Consider the following 20641-nt stretch of genomic DNA (forward strand, 5'->3'; position numbering starts at 1 on the left):
AGTGACCAGGGCGCAGGGAAAGGTCAGAGGTCAGCTTTTACGTAGAGCTTTGTGTCTCCCTCCCCTCCGTGTGTAACGACCGCACGACAGCGGCCGGCCGCCGATCAGGCTTGACATGTCAAGGTCACCCGCAGTCAACGGGCTCAGAGGGTTGGTCGAGTGCGAGTCCGTGGCTGACGACAGTCTCGACCATGTGCTATGGTGCCGATACACTAGCGTGGGTAATAAGTTTGTGTTCAGTGCATATGACTGCTGGGGCGTGTCCTCTTGATATGATGCTTTGTAACGTGTATGATAGCTTAAAACCTCATCTCATCTCATCTGTATTTCACATATGTGCAACATATATAGGCATGATGAACGTCCTGGGATTGGTGCACAGCCCAAATGTCTGGGCTATGTCTAGGCACCTCTCCCGGTCAGCCGAACCAAGCCACCGCCGACAACAGCGCCGCCCCGCACGACCCTACCCGACAAAAAGCGCAGTTCCAGCGGCCGCCGCCAGGGAGCCCGCGAGATGCCGCCCCGCCAAAACCGAGCAATCGCTGATTAGAGTCGCCCTGTTTCTATTAAGAAAGACTGGAAGGAGGCAGCGACAGCTGCCTGTTGGCTTTCCGTTAGAAATGAGCCTGTTAAAAGTACGTCTACTGGCAGTGGCCAGTGGCAGTGGCAACCTCGCTGGCAGTGGCCAAGAGGAGAGGGGGGGGGGGAGGCGGTTGCCGCCTTCACATATTTATTTTTGTTGATAGCTGCGAGAGCTGAAATTTGGCAAGCCTGACCTTTGATTCAAGCTGAATCTTTATGACAGCATGAGCAGCTGTATTTTCACCCTCGCCCATATTGGTGTTTTGCCAGCGTCTATCGTAAAGAGGGGGAGGAGGGTCCGTTGGACCCCTTTGCCGTTCAGCCCCTAATCGAGCTAGAGCTTCGCGGAAAAAGAGCGTGTTGCCCGTGACGAGAGGAGGCCGATGATACCCAATTTTAACCCTCGCCGGCACAGTTGATGCACCCCCCCCCCCTTAGGTTTTTCGCGAATAACTCGCGTAAAAAGCGGCCGATCGCGACGAAACTTTCAGTACCCTCGCATTGATCAATTTTACACCTACCCTGAAAATTTTTTGACCCTGACCCAAATGACCTTTGACCTGTGACCTCTTTTTCGAGACCATGTTTGGCCGGAATCGCCATTCGGCTTATGTCGGCTCGCATTAGCCGCGCGTTTGCAAGCTTTTCGTGGTTTCAAACGTTCAAACATGTGATTTGATGTTGCTCCCATACATTAGGGTGGGTTTCAAGGTCAGCTGAAGGTCAGGTCAGGTCATTGACCTTTGGTGACCTCGGGTGACCTCGGCTCACTTTTTCTAGTTTTACATGCTTCTAGGCTAGTTTTTGGAGCTGAATTCGAATTTAGCAACCATTTGAACATTTACGAAGTAGTTTTGGTGCCTTCGTAACACGTTACGAAGCTGTCAGAGGCGGTTGACACGTATTACGAATACCCGTCACAACCCCTACCGGTTGACCTGACCTGACCTGACCCGACCTGGTCTAAATGCTTAAAGACATCATCTCTGATCAAAGCTAATACGATATTCGTGATCAGAACCCCGGAAAACCACATAGCAGCCACACTTTACGACTTTCTAACAGGTCCCGATTTTCCCGGTTTTTGGGTCATTGACCTGACCTGGAAGGTCACCCGATGACCTAGGACCTTAAAATTGGGTATCATCGGCTTCCTCTCGTGACGGGCAACACGCTCGTTTTTTTCCGCGAAGCTCTAGCTCGATCAGGGGCCAAACGCGAGAGGGGGGGAGGGGGGTTCGTACCAACCCCCCTTGTGCCGTCGAAGGACGCAAAATGGCCTGCGCCGGCGAGGCCATCCTGGGTCATTGGTTGACAGGTCAATATAACTCAAAAGTCGGGGAATCGGGATCTGTTAGAGCTTCGTAAAGTGAAGCTGTTATAGGGTTTTGCGGGGTGCTGATCACGAAATTCAAGTTAGTTTTGATCACAGATGATGTTTTCGTGCATTTAGGCCAGGTCGGGTTAGGTCAGGTCAGGTCACATGTTACGAGTGAACCAAAACTATTTCTTAAATGTTCAAACGGTTTCTAAATGCGAAATCAACTCCAAAATCTACCCTAGAAACATGTAGAACTCGAAAGAGTGAACAAAGGTCATCAAAGGTCAGTGACCTGACTGATCTTCGCGTGACCTTGATACCCACTAGAATTCATGCGATCAACATCCTTTCACATGTTTGATCGCTTAACGCCACAAAAAGACAATAAAACGCGTTCTACTTCAAATACGCCAAAACGCGATTCCGGCCAAACATGGTCTCGGAAAACAGGTCACAAGTCAAAGGTCTTTTGAGTCAGGGTCATGCAAATTATAGGGTAGGAGTAATATTGAATAACTCGAGGGTACTGAAAGTTTCGCCGCAATCAGCCGCTTTTTGCGCGAGTTATTTGCGAAAAACTGAGGGTAGGAGGTCTGTTCGACACCCTCCTACAAGTGCGAAGGTTAAGGTCAGGCCGTTGACCAATGGCGTCAAAAGTGAACCTCTGTAAGGCCCCAAAATGTCGCGACGTCGCAGCATGCCCTTCGTGCCAGGGGACTTTTCAACGGGGAATGAAGCTTATATGATCTTGTACTATCTCCCAGAGGCCTCACAACTTGTATGTAGCTATCTCGTATTTTTCTTAAGAGTCACCTGAAGTCAGGTCGGTCACGCAACCTCACGATTATTAATCAATTGGGAAATATGAAAACTGTTATTTTGGCGCTGGGACCCATCTAAAGCTGTCTCAAGCGCATGAATTCGCGATTTTATACAATTTTTGCAAGCATTCACTTTTCTATTCTTAAAGTTAGGCGACTTCATTTATGACGTCACTAAGGTCACAGGAGATTTCACCAAAAAGTCCCGATCAAATTGAGCTAGCGAGTCGGGAAGCCACCAGTGGACTTGTAAGGACCTACCGCATCGAAGAAGCGATATGACCTCCTTGAGTCAGCCTCGTGGCCTGAGTGGCTCTGCCCTGACATGACCTGAGGTAAACACCTTAAATTGACCTCAACAAAAACAAAGCGTAAACTATTCGACGCGTTTGAGCATGCAAAACTCTTGGCTCTGTAACCACTTAACCCTATTCCTGGCGGGCTCCGCCGGGACAAGAAACTGGCGGGGGGGGGCCGATTCGGCCCCCCCCCCCCTGAGATCTCGAGAACGAAGCAAGATAGCGACAAACGGTAAACGGCATCGGATACGCACGGTCAAGATCTACAATTTTTACTAAGGTCATTTTCAGGTCAGGTCAAAGATGACGTCACAGGGGTCGAAAAAGTCAAAATGGCGGCGCTAGATATGGAGAGAGTTTTTCTCGAATAACTTTCGAATTAGTCAAGATAGGAACAAACTAAGGGCATCATCGTGATCCTCTCGTCAATCCGCATCGAATGATATATATGTTGACCTCGAAAGGTCAAGGTCAAAGGTTGACCTCAGGTCACGTGACCTCGAGGTCATCATGTATATCATTCGATGCGTCTTGACTAGTGGTGTCAATTTCAGAAAATGTGTGTCCAATGTCCGTCCAGTTTCCAATGCTTACGTCGATTGTCCGTCCAAAAATGTCCAAGCCAGCCATTTGTCCAAAGATGTCCGAAACCTACGCAATAGTTTACACTCAACACTATTATTTAATTGTTTTTAATGTACTATTACCAGCTTTAATGTGTTAATCATATCAAAAGCTGAGCTTTCTATTCGCCAATCAGTGTTAAACACGATTGCTTTATAAAAATGCTGAGGTGTAGCAAGTGATTTTCCAAAGTTATCCAACGCCTGCCGTCATTGTCCAACCGAATTCCGAATTGGACATTGGACAAAATCGGAATTCCAAAGATTCAAGTTCCGATTGACACCACTAGTCTTGACGAGCTGAACACAATGAGACCATCCACGCGTCTGTATCTTGTTCCTGTACGGAGTTATTGGCCAAAAACCTTTGGTGACCTTTGATGACGTCACATGACCTCACAGCTGCCCAACAGCAAAACAGACCTCAAGGTAGTGAAGGTTGATCGTATATGAAGTCATGTATGGTATATGGGGCCATTCCGACCCGTTTTAGTGGTAAAAACAGGGAGTTGATTTTTTCCCCCATTGACTTAGGGGAGACCCGGGAGGTATGGGCCGGTTTAGTGAAAAGGCAATTTTCTTCCAGTGAGCAGTGGCTAAACCCGGTTTTTCACTCTGTGCACGTGAAATTGCCTTTCGCCTGCAAAGTGTGCCTGATATTAGACATCTGGGATCAGCTATTTTGTCTTGAGATAACTTTAAATAAATAATGCGCTTTTTTGATCTATCAAAATACACCGGGAGGTATGGGCCATGGCTCGGGAGGTATGGGCCGGTGCCATGTTTCATATTCTTTTCTCGACAATGAGAACAATACTCGTAGCTGGTATCTACCTTGATCTCTCTTAGAGCCCAGGAACCGCATAAGCGGCCAACAGCTTATTTCATGGAGGTCACTTGGGCACATATGTATTTTGGTAAACTCAATCATGCACCATGAAATGAAATAAATAATATTTTTCGGTTCGAATGAAATTTGAAGTTAAATTTTCAACCTTGCGCGACAAAAATAAAACTTATTGAAGATGACACTCATTGAAAGCATCTTTTTATTGATTTAAGATCAACGGGGGTGGGTGGCCCGAACCTCCCGGTTATGACGCCAGAATTTGCGTAGCATCTCAGCTCATAATCCTGCAAGAAAGCTTCAAATTGTCTATCCAGTCTTAATTTGCATGCTTTAAACTTTATGTTAGCATTGGTCTGACATCATAAAACGAGCCTGGTTCAAATTTATCACGAATTTTCTGTATGTGCAGTATTTTACTCGAAGAGGGCAAAAACGCTTTATCACCGCTCATTGCCAAAGAAGACTGAGGAAGATTTTGAAAATCACGTGGGTTGTATAACGGAATGGCTGCTACCAGTTTACGCGGTCAAATGTGTGAAGATACGCAACACTTCTTCAAAACTGCGATGGCCCATACCTCCAGGGGGCCCATACCTCCCGGGTCTCCCCTACATATAATGGGGAGGTCGCGAAACTGACCTGACCTTAGGTCACCGATATCAAAATTCCGAGATATACAAATTGCACATACTGGTACCCTAACTAAAGCCTGAAGAGAAGAAATTGATCGGTCAAAAACTCTAGCTCTGGCGTGATTGCAAACTTTTCTGAGGTAGGGTCACCAAACCGCCTCTGGTGACCTGACCTGAGGTCAGATCAACTCAAAAGTTTCAGACATGTTGCGTAGAAGCCTTTTAGGAAAAGTCAGAAAATTTGAGCTTCCTAGCTCAACGCGTTTGGGAGAAATAACCAAAAAAAAACCTCAGGGGGGGCTCCTGAGGCCCCCCCGCCAGGAATAGGGTTAAGGTGAAGTTGTTTACCAAAAACCGATCCCGCGACTTGGAGCACTTATACTGACCTCAGAGTTTATCGGTGGACCTGAGACATTCAACTCGGGTACCAGTTGCTGCATCTCATACGACGCACGCGCTCAGTTTTATCCGCAAGGCGCTAGCTCAATTAGGGGCAAAAAGATGGAGAGGGATCGTAAACGCCCCCCCCCCCCCCCCTCGGCCGGGGTATATGCAGAAAACCCAAAATTCCGTTAAAGGTTAAACACTGAGCGAGAAGGTATAGGTAAAAACAAGTATGCACACGAGCGGATGTGAATTAAATTGTGTTTGAGGTATGCCTTTTTTATTATACATTCGAATTGCTTTAGTTATTGGTAAGAACAGATACAACCAAAACCAAGAAGAGCGCCCCTGAAGAAAAGGTGGCGCACCGGACGGGTGCGATTTTAAGGTCCAAGGTCAGTCGGGGACCTCTAAGTTCGGATCAAGCGCTGCATGTTAGGGTTAAAACTAAAAAAAAAAAATGGGAGCAAACAAGCATCCCGATTTTGGCAGCATCGTCATGCTTTGTCACGGCACTCATCCACTCCCTCGGCCGAAATATTAGTTCCTTTTTGTATGAGTTCTGGCATAATCCCTAACATTATGCTGCATGTTGTTTGCCATGAAAAAAGCATGTTCAGCTACGTTCTACGCAGTACGCACTAACCTAACCACCATCCCATCATCCACCACTAGCCACCATCCCGTTCTGTGATCCGTTCCACCCCACACGAATCAGCCGAGATACTAGTCAGTCGGGCTAGCGCTATCCTCCCCTCCCTTCCTGACTGCACAGCGCTAAAACCCAGCGCCGAGACTTCCCGAGCGCGACCTCTGACCCCACGCGGTCCGAAGGGTCGGCCGATGCCTAAGGGCGCGCCGCGCGCCGGCCACCCGGATAGCCTCTGCCGAGTCTCCCTTCCATACACCGTTTACTACGCGCTCGATTCATTCATGATTCTGTGTTTCCGCGTCCCTCTCGCTAGGTGGCACCATGGATGTCATAGGCGATCCCAGGAAGATTGCGGCCAGAATACCCCAAACGGCAGAAAATGAGGTTTTTGGAGGATATCTCGGAAAGTATTTGGCATACAACGATGAAATTTCACAGTTTCGTGGTAAATGTGCATACACATAATCCGGGTTGATACTTATGCATTTAAACATTATATAGGACCAGATATGTCCGAAAAAGCAAAACCAACAAGACTTTTACTGGAGAGCCGTACATTATTTGCCAATCGCCGTTCAGAATCAGCTGGCTCCCTTAGCCTGAACCCAGCCTCAAAAGCCGCTTTGTTCAACCATCGTTTTCACAAATGTAGGTTGTCGCGCTGGTGGGCCAGCCCACACCCACGTTGCAGTGGCACTCCGCAGTGCAGGACTGTAAGAGCGCAGTGTGCACAGGTGTGGGCCGCACACATCGCGATCAGCCGAGACCCTAGATGTGGCGTGCATGTGATAGCACCCCGACTGGCCACGGCGGCACAAAAACGCAGCACCACCCGTAAACAACTCATTGTGGAATCACGCGAGAGTGGTGCATATTACCTCCTGTGAGGTTGCCACGCGCGCTGGTCCCCCTCCCCCTCCAGCGGGAGGCAGGGGGAGGGTAATGATGACGTAACCGGACCGCTCGCGACGGCCGCTCTACGGGAGGTGGTTTAGAGACGGAGACTCCGGCACGGACAAGAATGACGTCACCACAGAGACAAAGGCCCGGCTGCCAGGCGGGCAGGAGCGAAACGGGTCGACTGTACGGGAGGCGACACTAGTGAGAGCGCTCAGCGGGGGAGTGGTCAAGGGAGAGTGACTGAACAAAGTCAGACCCAGTGAAATGCAGCACTGACGCAGAAACGGCAGAAACCATGGCAGCATGACAGGCTTGTGACATGTCGCTGAATATACCAGCGGGTCAAACGACGTGCATATGGGTGTCAGTCGGGGTTCAAAGCTTCAGAATTTGGATTAAAGTGGCGTTTTTAGTGGAGCTTGGTCAGGCCAGAAACTAATTGGACTTCGGAAAAAACGCCCAATATCGAACGCCCGACATTGGACTTAGGTATAGATCCCTAAATTTGTAAAGCAGGAAACTTGCGATAAGAGGAAAATAATCTCCTGCAGTACTGCAATAATAAAGATAATGCATTGGCTTAAGGGGCCTCCGAACTGCGCTGCATTACTGAGTTAGCCCAGTAGTCGTGAGAGCAGATCTCTAGACGTAATAGTAATACGATGCAACTCCTCAAATACACAAATCAGTGAGTGAAATCATGCTTGTAGTTCACCAAGAACGTATTCATTTCTCCGGTCGAGGCCATTGGCGCAGCAGCACTCAATAAGAATGAGCCAATAACGACACCGTTGTCTGAAGCCGCCGACCCCCGTCTGAATAGCCGGAACTGATTGCGAAACAAACAAAGCCGCAGATGCCACACTCATGGTTCGTGGCTGGGACAAAGCCGCGCAGAGGCACCACCCTCATGGGTCTTAGACGGAACAAAGCCGCAGAGACCACCAGGGATGCGGAGCCGGAGCCGGAGTCGGAGCCGGAGCCGCCGGAGCCGGCATATTTTGCCCGGAGCCGGAGCCGGAGCCGGAGCCGTGAAACAATATAGCCCGGAGCCGGAGCCGGAGCCGGAGCCGCCAAAAAAGGGGGCGACTCCGGCTCCTTTTTATTTTTTGAAGAGGAAAAAATAATTGACCTAGTTCGGTTTGACAGTAGGTACAAGGCAGTAAAACATATCGTACTATTGGTCTCAATATAAGTGCCCAGGCGACCTGTAGTTTTGATGCGGTGAATACCCTCATCCTCGCCACAATGCGAGTGGGGGTGGCGCTGGCTGGGAGGAGGGGTGCACTCGGCCCGAGTTGTGGCGAGGGTAAGGATATTCACCGCATCAAAACTACAGGTCGCCTGGGCCCTTATCTTGAGACCAATAGTACGTCATGGGCCATCAAGTGAATGAAAAAGCCGAATATCCCCAGTATCCCACAGTACGCAATCAACTTCCTGTCTGCTCCTCCCCCCCCCCCTCACGTCTATTGCATCCCCAGAACATGAGGACCGGTCATCAGGTGACGGCCATTGTTTTGAAGCCAGTGCAGTGGACTGCGACTCCCAGCACCGTCTCTTCCCACCCCCCCCCCCCCCACCCCCCAATGCAGCCGAGATGGGTGTCAGCTTACGATGGTTCAGTGAACTCCGATTTGCGGCGACTGCGTTTCCAATGCCATCGCTTCCTAGTCCTTTGTTCTGCCAGTTCTCTCCGAGGTGCGTTTGCGCGGGGACGCGGTGAGCCGGCGCGGTCATGGCAAGAGTAGGTAACGCGTATAACCAATCCAATTTTTCTTCCACCCGTATTTAATTGATTGCATAGGGGATGTACTGAGTCGAAGCCGGAGCCGCCGGAGCCGGACCATTTTACTCGGAGCCGGAGCCGGAGCCGGAGCCGCCATAACATTTCACCCGGAGCCGGAGCCGGAGCCGGAGCCGATTTTTTTCTCCGGAGCCGGAGCCGGAGCCGGAGCCGTTTGAAATTTCCACGGCTCCGCATCCCTGGAGACCACACACATGATTTCGGAGCTGGAACAAAGTGCACGGCTGGGAAGGATGTGAAACTGTGCCGACACGCGTGCGGCGTGGCGCTGTTGTGTGATGATGTCATCGGTTTCCGGGTGACTGGCTATTCAATTAGTATGCGTCACGACGGCGGCAGCAGTGGACTGGTGGACGAGACAATGGTCTAGGAACGGGATAACTCGATCAACCAGCCACCATTCATAACCCAATGTTTCCTCCTAATTCTGATATTTTTCACGGTATCTTCGTAAATTGATTAACAAAAGCGGAGGGTAATCCAGAAACTTGGACAACTACAACTCCATTTATCGAACATCTTCTGTGTCCGCCACAGTACAGCACTAGCAGGAGGCAGGTCATAACCGAATAAAATAATGAAGAAAACAGTGCTAACCGGATATCAACCAAGCCACGAAATTGTTCCAAATGAATCCAAAATTAAGTGGTATAAACTCCAGATCTTGATATTTTTACTCTTGTACAAATAAATCATTAGGGCTGACTTGAGAGATACTCGTGAACAGCCTCGAACTTTGGAGTTCGGACGCATTTCCTAAGCCTTATCCAGATTGCGACCTCCCAGAGCCCGTGGGCGACTTCAAAACAGTCCAGGGGTTCCTAGTGGACTAGGGTCTCGTCGTGTCTCCCCCGCCGACAGACCCCATTTCAGACACGCCGCTCGGCCGTGATTCGTGAATGACTGGCGTGAGTCACCCCGGGGCGTCCCAGTCCGACCGACAGAAGCCGGCTTTCCTGGCGCCACCAGCCCTCCCGTCCGGTCGCACGAGGCCTCCACTCGACTCCCCGCTGTGTCCAGCGGGGTCTACCGTCGTTAGACAAGCCCTCTGTCCACAGCGATACGAGCTTTTCCTCCTAGTGCGATGCATGTTCAGTGTTCACAGCCAGCAGCGCCGGCGGTGGGCGTAGAGGCGGCGGAAACCGTGACTACCCAGAGCACCGAGCACGTTAGAGCAGAGCCATCCCACACGGCCCACCTCACAGGGTGGATATAAGGCCGCGGGCTAATGATTGCGGTCGGAGCTTCGGGATATGCTTACTGATCGGGTCATCCACATGGGTGCTCCGGGCAGTCGGCTGAGACGGAACACGAAGATATGGGACGGGATGGGACGGTGCCAGGCAGCGACGCAACGCGACGGGACGGGACAGGACGCGACGCAGCGCGACGGAACGGGACGGGACAGGACGGGACGGGACGGGACGGGACAGGACAGGACTGGGAAGCGACGCTACGGGACGGAACAGTGCCGGAACGGGACGGGACGGGACCGGGCAGCGACGGGACGGGACGTGACGGAACGGGACAGGACGGGACCGGAGCGGATGGGGCAGCGACGCGACGCGACGGAACTGGAACGGTGCCGGAACGGGACGGGATGGAACGCGACGGCGCCAGGTCGGACCGGAGCGGATGGGGAAGGGACGCGACGCGACGGAACGGGACGGGACAGTGCGGGGGCTGGGGTGAGATCAGATGGAGTAGCGTGGGCGGGTACTGGATAGTCTGACACATCAACCCGTTTTGCTGCGTTGTGGTGACCATTGTCAGTGCAAAGCCCCAATGACTCGGTACCGGTGCCGGCATTCACAGTCTAAAATATCGTAACCGCGAGGAACTGGAGCTGTTAAAAAAAGAACAGACACAGACAATAGCAGACTCGACGGAAAACAGCAACCAAACGTTGACAGAGTGGATTTACGGGATGAGTTGAGATACCGAGCATTGATGAGCATTGATATCGATAGGATAGGAATGTCCGAACTACGGCGACCGACTTTGCATAACCGGTTTGTGGTGTAAGATGGACGCAAATGTGAGTAGCTAATCGGCCGCGGCTTAGCCAAACTCTCCCGGCCTGCATCAGCCTTGATACATAGAACAACATCAATGCAATGAGTTTCGCTGACGTCCTGTAGCCAAAAAGTATTCACGCTGGCAAGGTGCAGCACTCCAGGAAGACTGGCTATTATTTTGAACTCAGGTAATCTGACCTCGCCTATGTCCCTATCAATATGCTCAATACGTCGCCGGCGTGTAGCACATATAAAATAGACGTAGCCCACTCGAGTAGCTCTGTCCGTGTGTTGGCAAGGATGGCCCGGAACTGTGCCTCGGACGAATATGCTTCAGCCGTGCGCGAGCGGTGGTGATGGATCGCTGCCCTTCTGCCGCCGCGCCGGCTCCCCAACAACAATCACAGCCGAGTGGGCCAGTAACTCACTACAGGCGAGGCAGGATCGCCTGCCCGACTGCCGCTGGATCTGCAGCTGGGTGGTTCAGTAACTCCAGCAGCCACACTACAGCAGCCCAGACTACAGTCTTCAGTCTCCGCAAACTATAACAGAGATCTAACAGTTGCGGCAAAAGCCCTGTCCAGCGGTGGTCCTTACCTGAGTGCCCATCATGGTGTAGGTTTTCCCGCTGCCCGTCTGGCCATAGGCGAAAACACAGGCGTTGTATCCGTCGTAGGCATTGTCCACGACATCGGAGCCAAGATTCTGATAAATCTGAAATGACAAACAGAAAAGGTTCATGGGACAACAAGGCAACGACGATAACGCTGTGTAGCTTTCCATCGTTTCCTTCATTGCGTTCCAACCAGTCGGATCAATCGTTTACAAAACCTACAAAACCAATCGTAACTGATCTCTTGTTCCACCCATTCTTGGAACAAACATCGATAATATACCAGAAATAGAGCGTTACGTAAATCCCGACAAAAAAACGAAGTTCGGCGCACGACCCTCTCTACAAACGTTACTCAAGCGATAAGCGCAGGTCGAGGACCGCAGCGGAAAAAGAGAAGAGCCCTCCGCCTCCCCCCCCCTCCCACCACACACACATACGCGCACAAGCACGCAAAGCAGCCGCCCACCTCCTCCTGAGAGTGAAAGACGGGCTGCTGCGGGTCCAGCGACCAGTACGAGTAGTCGTATGTGAACTCCTTGACATCCTCGCACTTGGTCGTGTCCACTCGTTCACCAGGCTGAAATAAGAAAGTCCGTGCGAAAGTGGCAGTGAAGTGGTAGGTGGGAGGAGACGAAAGCATGTCGAGAAGACAAGGGCGGGTAACGGGCAATCAGGGGTGGCTGGTAAAACATAAACGGAAAACGGAAGCGGTGGTGGTTGTCCCGAAACGCGGTATCACTTGATTGAGAAAGGGGGCAGTTCGTAATGTTAACATTGACAGACACTGATAATGGCACGCTGTGAAACACAGGAACGAGTGATGAAGCGTCAGGACGCTGTCGACGGAAGTGTTATCAGTCAGATGATAAAAGCCAAGGCACAGTCGATCAGGGGCTGCCGACGAAAGGGCAGAGCACGCCAGCGAAAGATAGGAGATGTAATAACATAATGATGATTTCAACTTAATCGGAGTTACGGGGAATTAACAACCGGGTTATATAAAATGTTTATGTGACATAAAAAGATCCGTTTAAAAGCGGCACAGTTATGGGCTGCGTAACTTTAGAAAACAAACATACAGTAACACTCCAGTTCACGAATCACATGACTATCATCGGGATGTTTTACAGAAAGGACGGGTACCATGGGAACTCTAAGCAATGTTGCCACGTACAGGTCGCTGGTGGGGAGCGTCTAATACAAGCGACAGCATACCTACTGCTTAACCAAAATCATGAAACCATTTCTTATGCAGCGCAAAATAAATATAGGTACCCTAAAACTGAAGCTTTTTTAAAAGCACGGGGGTTTTCCCTAATGGAGTGGCATTGCTCGACAATTATGTATGCAGCCATCAAGCACAATGGTTTAAGTGATCTAAGACGACTTGATAAAAAGTCGTGGCACGGTCACAGACCACATATGCGTTATGCACTCTGTTCCCCGCAAAAAAAAAATCAGCAGACACGGCCGGGGTAAGATATCGCAGGCCGTCGGTCCCGTTTGGTGTAATGCAGGGCTCCAACACCCTCGGATGTACCCATTAGCTCCATTCATGACCCCATACGAGTCTCAAAATAAGGAGTGCAAAGGTAACTTCAACAAATGTGCTATGGCGTCATTTGATTAATGATTTATCAAAGCACGACGAAAACGGCGCGCCTCGAAAGAAATGACATCGTCACGCAAGCAAGCGGGGCACGTCACGTAACACGTAACATAATATATTGCACCACCGAGCGTCACTAAAAGCAGTGAAAGACACTAAAGACAAGAGCACAGCATACATCGGGATAATCAAGAAGCGGCAATGTGAGAGGTCGGTGCATTTGTATTGTGTCATGCTCAGCCTGATTGGGATAAGCAATGATGAACATTGAACATTACAGACAACGGCTGGGCTAGTGTAGTATTCCCCTTGTCCTTGTTCGTTTACTGGGGATTCAAGGCGCATGGAGTTTAGCGGTCACTTTGTGAGCGCCGGGTGGTATTCCCCGTCCTAATGCTTCCGCGTCACTTCTGCTGGTCTTTGGCGTGAGGGTACTCTCACCCCAGACCTCGCTTAGTGACCTGAACGATCACAGCACACGGGTAAGATATCATTTAGGCCATTCCCAGCCCATGATATTGTCGTAGGGCAAGGGCGGATCTAGGGGGTCGTTTTGGGGGGGGTCACCAGTCGGCCGACATACCAGGTCTGGTGAATGAATTCTGACGACCGGGGGGGGGGGGGGGGTAGGGAGCGAGTATGTCGAGATCAAAAAATGACATTTGATCTTCGTCGTTTATAAGATGAAGTTTTATCGTAAGTCACTCGGCTCAGTAGTTTTAGTTAGTGAAACCCACCTATATAGGAGCGTCGCCACGGATTTTTTACTGGGGGGGGGGAGGCGGGTCGACCGACTTAAAAACCCAGAAGTAGATATAGTTACCTCACTTTTAGCCTAATGCATTAGTAAATAGTAGCATACAGTCACGATCTCTCTTATTGACCTGTGTATGAATCGGCGGCGCGAAGCGCCGCAAAAATTTGCAAAAAAAAGTTGTCAAAACACAGCTCTAAAACACAAATATTACAACCTTTTTAGCATGCTAGTACAAGCCGGAGTTCCTTCACAGTACACATATGAATTCCGATTCAATTTGACACGGTTGGTGTTATTACAGTCACTGTTATTTCTCTCTTATTGATTGGTGTATAAATCGGCGGCGCGAAGCGCCGAGAAAATTTGCAAAAGAATGTGTCGAAACACAGCTCCAAAACACAAATTTTACCACCCTTTTAGCATTGCAGTACAAGCCGGAGTTCCTTTACAGCACACATATGAATTCTGATTCAATTTGACACGGTTGGTTTATGTAATTACAGTCAAGATTTCGTATTGACCTGTACGTATGTACATAAATCGGCGGCGCGAAGCGCCGCGAAAAATTTGCAAAAACATTTGTCAAAACACAGAGGGGGCCTCCTCTCTACAGAGGACCACCGATCTCTACTGCGGGCCTCCTCTTTTCACAGGGCCTCTTAACTACAGAAGCTACAGGGCCTCCTCTCTACAGAGGGCTTCCTCTCTACTGAGGGTCTCTCCCTTTAAGAGGGCCTCCTTTACAGAGGGCCTCCTCTCTTCAAAGAGCCAGAGGACCTCATCTCTGCAAAGGGCCTCCTCTCTTCAGAGGGCCTCTTCTCTACAGAGGGCCTCCTTTCTTCAGAGGGCCTCTTCTCTACAGCGGGTCTCCACTCTTCAGAGGGCCTTCTGCATTCAGGCGGTCTCCTTTCCACAGAGGGCCTCCTCTCTACACAGGGCCTCCTCTCTACATAGAGCCTTCTCTCTATAGCAGGTCTCCTCTCTACAGAGGGCCTCCTCTTTAAAGGGGTCTCCTCTCTACAGGGGGCCTCCTCTCTACTGAGGGCCTCCTTTCTACAGAGGACCTCCTCTACAGAGGGCCTCCTACCTACTGAGGAGTCAGAGGGGCCCTAGCGGTCAGACACAGACACTAGCGGTTATTCACTGGAGGCCCCAGGAAGTAAGAAGGGCCCTAGCTGTCAGGCTGGTCAGAGGGCCCTGAATGTCCTGACGTGATTTTTGGGATTCCCGTGAATTTCTTTCGCCTCAGACGTGATTTTGACCTGCCAGGGCCCAGGGGCACTAAAAATAAAACAAACAAAATAAAAAATGAAAATAGGACATCACCAAAATTAAGTGACCGAAATCCGTTGAGTTTTTAATTTTGCGTATAGGTAGGGGCACCACGAATTAAATTCATGACCATCCCCTTGGAGTTTTCCTGGATCATCCCCTGGTGCTCGCACGGTTGAGACAAAAACGAGTAAGATTCTGGTCTTCAATACGCCTTTTCACGCAACACGATCCAGAAAAACAAAGGTATTAGCTCAGAAGTGTTTGACAGGTGATTTTGAGCATGCAAGACGGCGTCTATAGCGCATTTAGGTCTTCGGCTTTTGGGGGGGGTCAAATGACCCTCTCAGACCTTTTGGGGGGGGTCATGACCCCGTGGACCCCCCCCAGGATCCGCCAGTGTCGTAGGGTAAGGGCGGGTAAGAGTACGCGGGTGATAAGAGTACGCATCAGCTGTTTCGGTTGCTTAGCAACGCGGGTTTGTCGAGTTCATGAAGTGACATGAAGCCGCCAGTGCGTGCATGTCACCAACGGAACGTGGGCGTTGAGCGGCGACGCTGTTGAGTTTAAGGCGATGAATATTATTTTCGAGCGTTATGATATTATTATGATATGGTACAATAATTTTGATACTTGGCAGTTGAGATAAGGTACATTTCCGTGATTGTTGTGGGAAACTTGTGAGGTTATCTGGGGAAATACTGTACAGTGCAATATTCTGTTTGCGAAGTTTTGCACAACGTTTCGGGGTTGTTTTGTGCGCGAATTGATGTACGGTAAGAGGACGCACTGTTCAGGAGGGTAAGAGTACGCAGAATTATACATTAAATCGAATATACAGAAATATAGAATTATTTATCTATCGCTCAATGACGTTTGTTTTGTAGGTATATCATCAATGGAGCACTGTGATGCAGATGCGTACCCGAAATTCTTCCAAATACGAGTTATTCTCCTTTTTGATTGTGCATTTTTTTTAAGAAACACGCGACATGATTTTTTCCTGATTTATAGACTTGAAAGATTAATTTTATGTTTTTCTTTTTGGATACTAGAATTAACTTAAATGCCCTCTGAGTTTGAAGTTAAGCATTTGGACAGTGCAAGCTGCATAGGTGTGTTTTCATATGCTTGCGTACTCCACCCGCCTGGCGTGCGTACTCTTACACACCCCATATGGTAAGAGTACGCAAGTGCAACGGTTCAGAAAATGTCAGTTTTAGACCACTTCCATTTACGCTGAAGGATTGTTGCCCCATGGGTTGATGGCTAATTCAATGAACTTTAATATTCCCTATTTGCGATTTCTTTCCTTCAAATATTAAACAAATGAGAGCAAGAAATCCACTAAGTGCGTACTCTTATACGACTTCACCCTATCACGTAACTATTAGCATCCCGTCCGCAAATGAATTGCTGTTTTATTGTTTTCTTTGACTTTGAATTGCAAACTCAGTTAGGTACCACGCAAATGAAATCAGTCGTGCATGGCTGTGCCAAACATGTGTTCTAATCGTGACAAGTAACAATCATCAATCATCATGATATTCATCGTGGCTCTCATTACCTTCGCATGTTGCGCATGTTGAGCCAATTGCAACGATCCACAATTTCAGAGAATTTTTTTTTTTTCTAATGTAAGCGTTACTGCAGAAATACACCTGATTGCATTGATTGCATTGATATCTCGCGTTACATGCAAATACTATAAGCCATTTTCTATCGAGGGTCTATTAATATCTCACTGTATGTAAGGTGTGTAAGGCTCCTAGTGAAATCGACGATCACCGACTCTGAATGAGTAATGACTCTGAATCGGTTCGGTACCTTATGGAAGGCTCCTAGTAAATCAGCGATTGTCAACTCAGCTCTGCCGCCCAAGTGCCGCCGTTGTCAGTCCGCTAGGTAGTAATGTATGCGAGCTGCGAACACAGCTGAGAGGACCGTCCGCATACCGTGACCTTGAGCGGCTGACCCCAAGGTCACGGGTATGGGACCGCCGCGCACAGCAGAGGTAGTCACCTGACCGATACGGTACGCTGTCGGTAACGGTCCTCGAGTGCAAGAAGTGACCTCGCGTTATACATATGGCCACGATAATTTAAATCAACGTGATAGGGAAGACCTGAATCTGAGCTACCCATCGTTCTCGCAGTTTGAAGTTTCGGCCGTCTGGACTGCGAACTAGACCACCAGCTGCCATAAGGTTAACAACGCTGATTGAAACATGACTTGCGGCGATAAGAGCTGGACGGATTCAAGGGATTCAAGACCGAAGTAGGTAATTTAGTAACAACTCTTACGACTATTTTGGATGCTGCCTGCCGCTTGTCCCAACATGACCATAAATAAGCCAAGATGCTATGCACGTCAAGTGTGATGTAAAAACGACCAAGGTTCCGGCACGTTCCTTACCTTGGGATTAGTGATGGTCGTCTTCCTCCCGTTCATCGATATACAGAGCTGGGCGTTCATATCGATCTCCCTGAAAATGATGGAGTGATTAGACAAGGGTACAAATGAAATTAGAAACTGCGTTGTGTGAACAGGCAATCTTGGAATTATCCAAGAGACACCGCAGTAGGCATAACCGTTTTTCAGTGTAAACTTAGTAAATATAACCGCATACAGGTATAACCGTTATTAGCGCCGTATTACTAGGTATGCGCATTGTGCAATGCACCTATTGCATGCATAGCTATTCAGGGGACTGGGTTTCAGCCAACTTTGCCAGGGTGAGTGGGGTAGGTGTACCTATTTGGCCACAACCCACTACCTCGATAATCAATAAAGGTAGAAAGACGCGAAATGGCGATCGATAGGACCCGAACGTAGATATATTGGACAGGTATGTAGTAAAGAGCAAGTAGCATACGAATATATTATATGTAATTGCTACTTGAATATATTCGTATGCTACTTGCTCTTTACTACAGGATCCGAACGCTTTGAAAAGTATTCCGGTCAACCTTCGCACAGGTCGATGCCGAGGCCACAGAAGGCCAAGTTAAGAGTTCCTTTCTAAGGCCAATGTCCACCGCCGTAGCTAGTGAATTAGGAAGATGTCAATTGTTAAATACAATCAACAACTCATCAAACGACCTAACTCCTAGAAGACATACAGTCAGATTTAATCTCTATCGAACCCATCGATTTTCTAAAAACGCTCCGGCCGATGGGAGTGGCGATATAACCTTTCGCCGTTTACCACCTTATCAAGCAAAAGCCTCGCCGAAATAGGGATCGCTTGTGCCGCTACGAGACGCAGCGACTGGTGCACGATTTTAACCCTCGCCAGGCGAGGGCCTTTTCCATAACACGGACGGCGAGGGGGGGTTGGTACATACGACCCCCCCCCCCCTGGCGATTGGCTCCTATGGCACTTATAAACGCCAAATTTACAGGGTAGGTGGGTCAATAGGAGATCTTGCCCCTGTGAAAGTTTGGTGACTCTAAGTCAATATTTAGGGGGGTTTTGCGGGTATGAGTGCAAAAATTTTCCTAAAACATGTCAAACCTTTTTCGCTTATAACTGTTTACCTAGTAAAGATAAAGCGAAAATAAAAGCACCAGTGAACTCAGGACGTCCGTGCGCATCGAATGATATACTTTGTTACCAATTTAAGTGAACTCTGGAATTCAGTTGCCGCTAAGCTAGTCCAATTTTCCCCTGACCTTGTACAGGTTTTTGTGACCTGGTGACCTGACCTGAAAGGACTGGGACTTCAAATTTTCAGGATAGGTGCGAAAAGGTTGCACCAAAGGGTATGCCAAATTTGGCGCCGCCGTTTTTACGTTATTTGCGAAAAACCTTAGGAGTTGCATCAACCCCCCCTCGCCGGGTGAGGGTTAAGGCTTCCAATAACCTAACCAATGTCACCAATAACCTCTGAGGTCAGGTCAAAAGACCCAAGATGGGGTTCAATTAGATAAGTAAAAGAAATTGACCTTTTCCTCGACATTTAAGATGCAAAAAGCCGAAAAATGTATTTAAAAAAACGGTGAGCTTTCGGCCACTGGCCTTTATCAAACCAACGTTACAGCAATAACTGTATAGTAATTGCTGTAACGTTGGTTTGATAAAGGCCAGTGGCCGAAAGCCCACCGTTTTTTTTATAAATACATTATTCGGCTTTTTGCATCTTTAATGTCAAGGAAAAGGTCAATTTCTTTTACTTATCTAAATGTATTCAATATGTTCCTCGCTCGAGCACTTAACAATGTTACCAAACCATGAATTTCTGAGTTGATTGATGAACAAGACTAAGTCTACTGTAGTGTCTTGAAGAGTAGCTGTTTGACAGTTGACAGCAGCTGACACTCACCTTTGATTGAAGGGGCGAACGCGAACAGCCACCCTCACAGAATCCATGGTTGGCTGCAAAATTGATTGGAATTTGTCAAAAAGGTAGGGACAATTCAGTTGCCCCACACGTATGTTCAGCTTGAGCATGTAGGTACATAACCACATCAACATAAGATGTCACCAGACACCAAGACAGTGGCATATGAGAATTACACAAGTCAAAGCAGGTACCCCCCCCCCCCCCCCATCAGCATGTTGCACCCATTAATCGTTACGTTATCAGTGGATATATAGTCACAGGATGAAGTATTGTTATGGCCCGCAATATCAGTTACCCAGCCAGTTCCGTGATTATGATTCATTCACCCAACTCACCTGTACAAATAGGCTGAGGCCACAAATTTCGGTGTGGTGTCACAAATGTTGTCTCAGTCTTTTGTAATTATAGTTGACTAATTTTCATCTTTAACATATTGCTCATAACAATAACCAATCATTCAAACCCAAGTTCCAAAATTCAGCTAAAATCCGATAGAAGCCCTAATGACAAGGCGTTTCACGCATACTAAAGTGAATTGCATCGCGATCGGTCCCAGGCGCACACCACCACTCATTACAGCAATTCCTCAGCAACTAACTTATACGGCCTTGCAGCAACTGACGCACTCGGCAGTTGTTTACTTGGCCCAATATCGATATCTAAAGCACAGCAAAATATCATGGTGGACATTATTTGGCAAAGTGCTTAGCCAGTTTAAATTTCCCACCATATGTGATAGAAGAAGGACAAAAATATTGTAGTATATTCACTTACAGATTGATAAATGTTTTCAATATAAATTTCCATTATCACCTTCAAATGTTACACATTCTATGCAATGTGCTGGACCCCAAGCTGGAACCATTTTTTTAATCAAGCTGTGAGGCGTAGTATGTCGCTTTGATTTTATTTTAGATGTTAAATATATTAAATTTTTCAATATGCAACAAAAGGTTCCAAATTCTAACCATCATTTTTGTATAACTTAATATAGTTGAGCGACTGTGATGTCAATTTCCTATAAACCTATTGCAGCATTTTAGTACTTATGTTTATTTATGATTGACGCAAATGCGCCATAACTGGCGACGGTAAAACACGTTCACGTTGCGTTCACGCGGACGCCGGTGAAAACAGGGCGCCGGAGGG

General features: G+C 48.5%; 1 protein-coding gene across 1 annotated transcript in view; it reads right to left on the bottom strand.

The window, feature by feature from the left end:
- LOC122383586 (kinesin-like protein Klp98A) overlaps positions 1-20153 on the bottom strand; it is a 103927-nt gene extending 83774 nt beyond the window's left edge. The window contains exons 1-5 of the mRNA XM_043370162.1: positions 19828-20153; positions 19472-19524; positions 17562-17631; positions 11975-12085; positions 11490-11606 (exon numbers count right to left, since the gene is read on the bottom strand). Coding sequence (XP_043226097.1) covers positions 11490-11606; positions 11975-12085; positions 17562-17631; positions 19472-19518 — 345 coding nt within the window. The 5' untranslated portion in view covers positions 19519-19524; positions 19828-20153. The remainder of the gene's footprint in view (positions 1-11489; positions 11607-11974; positions 12086-17561; positions 17632-19471; positions 19525-19827) is intronic.
- Between the last annotated feature and the right edge of the window lie 488 nt (positions 20154-20641).

This window comes from Amphibalanus amphitrite, unplaced genomic scaffold (genome assembly GCF_019059575.1).
Source record: "Amphibalanus amphitrite isolate SeventyFive unplaced genomic scaffold, NRLGWU_Aamphi_draft 000168F_arrow, whole genome shotgun sequence".
Lineage (NCBI taxonomy): Eukaryota > Metazoa > Arthropoda > Thecostraca > Balanomorpha > Balanidae > Amphibalanus > Amphibalanus amphitrite.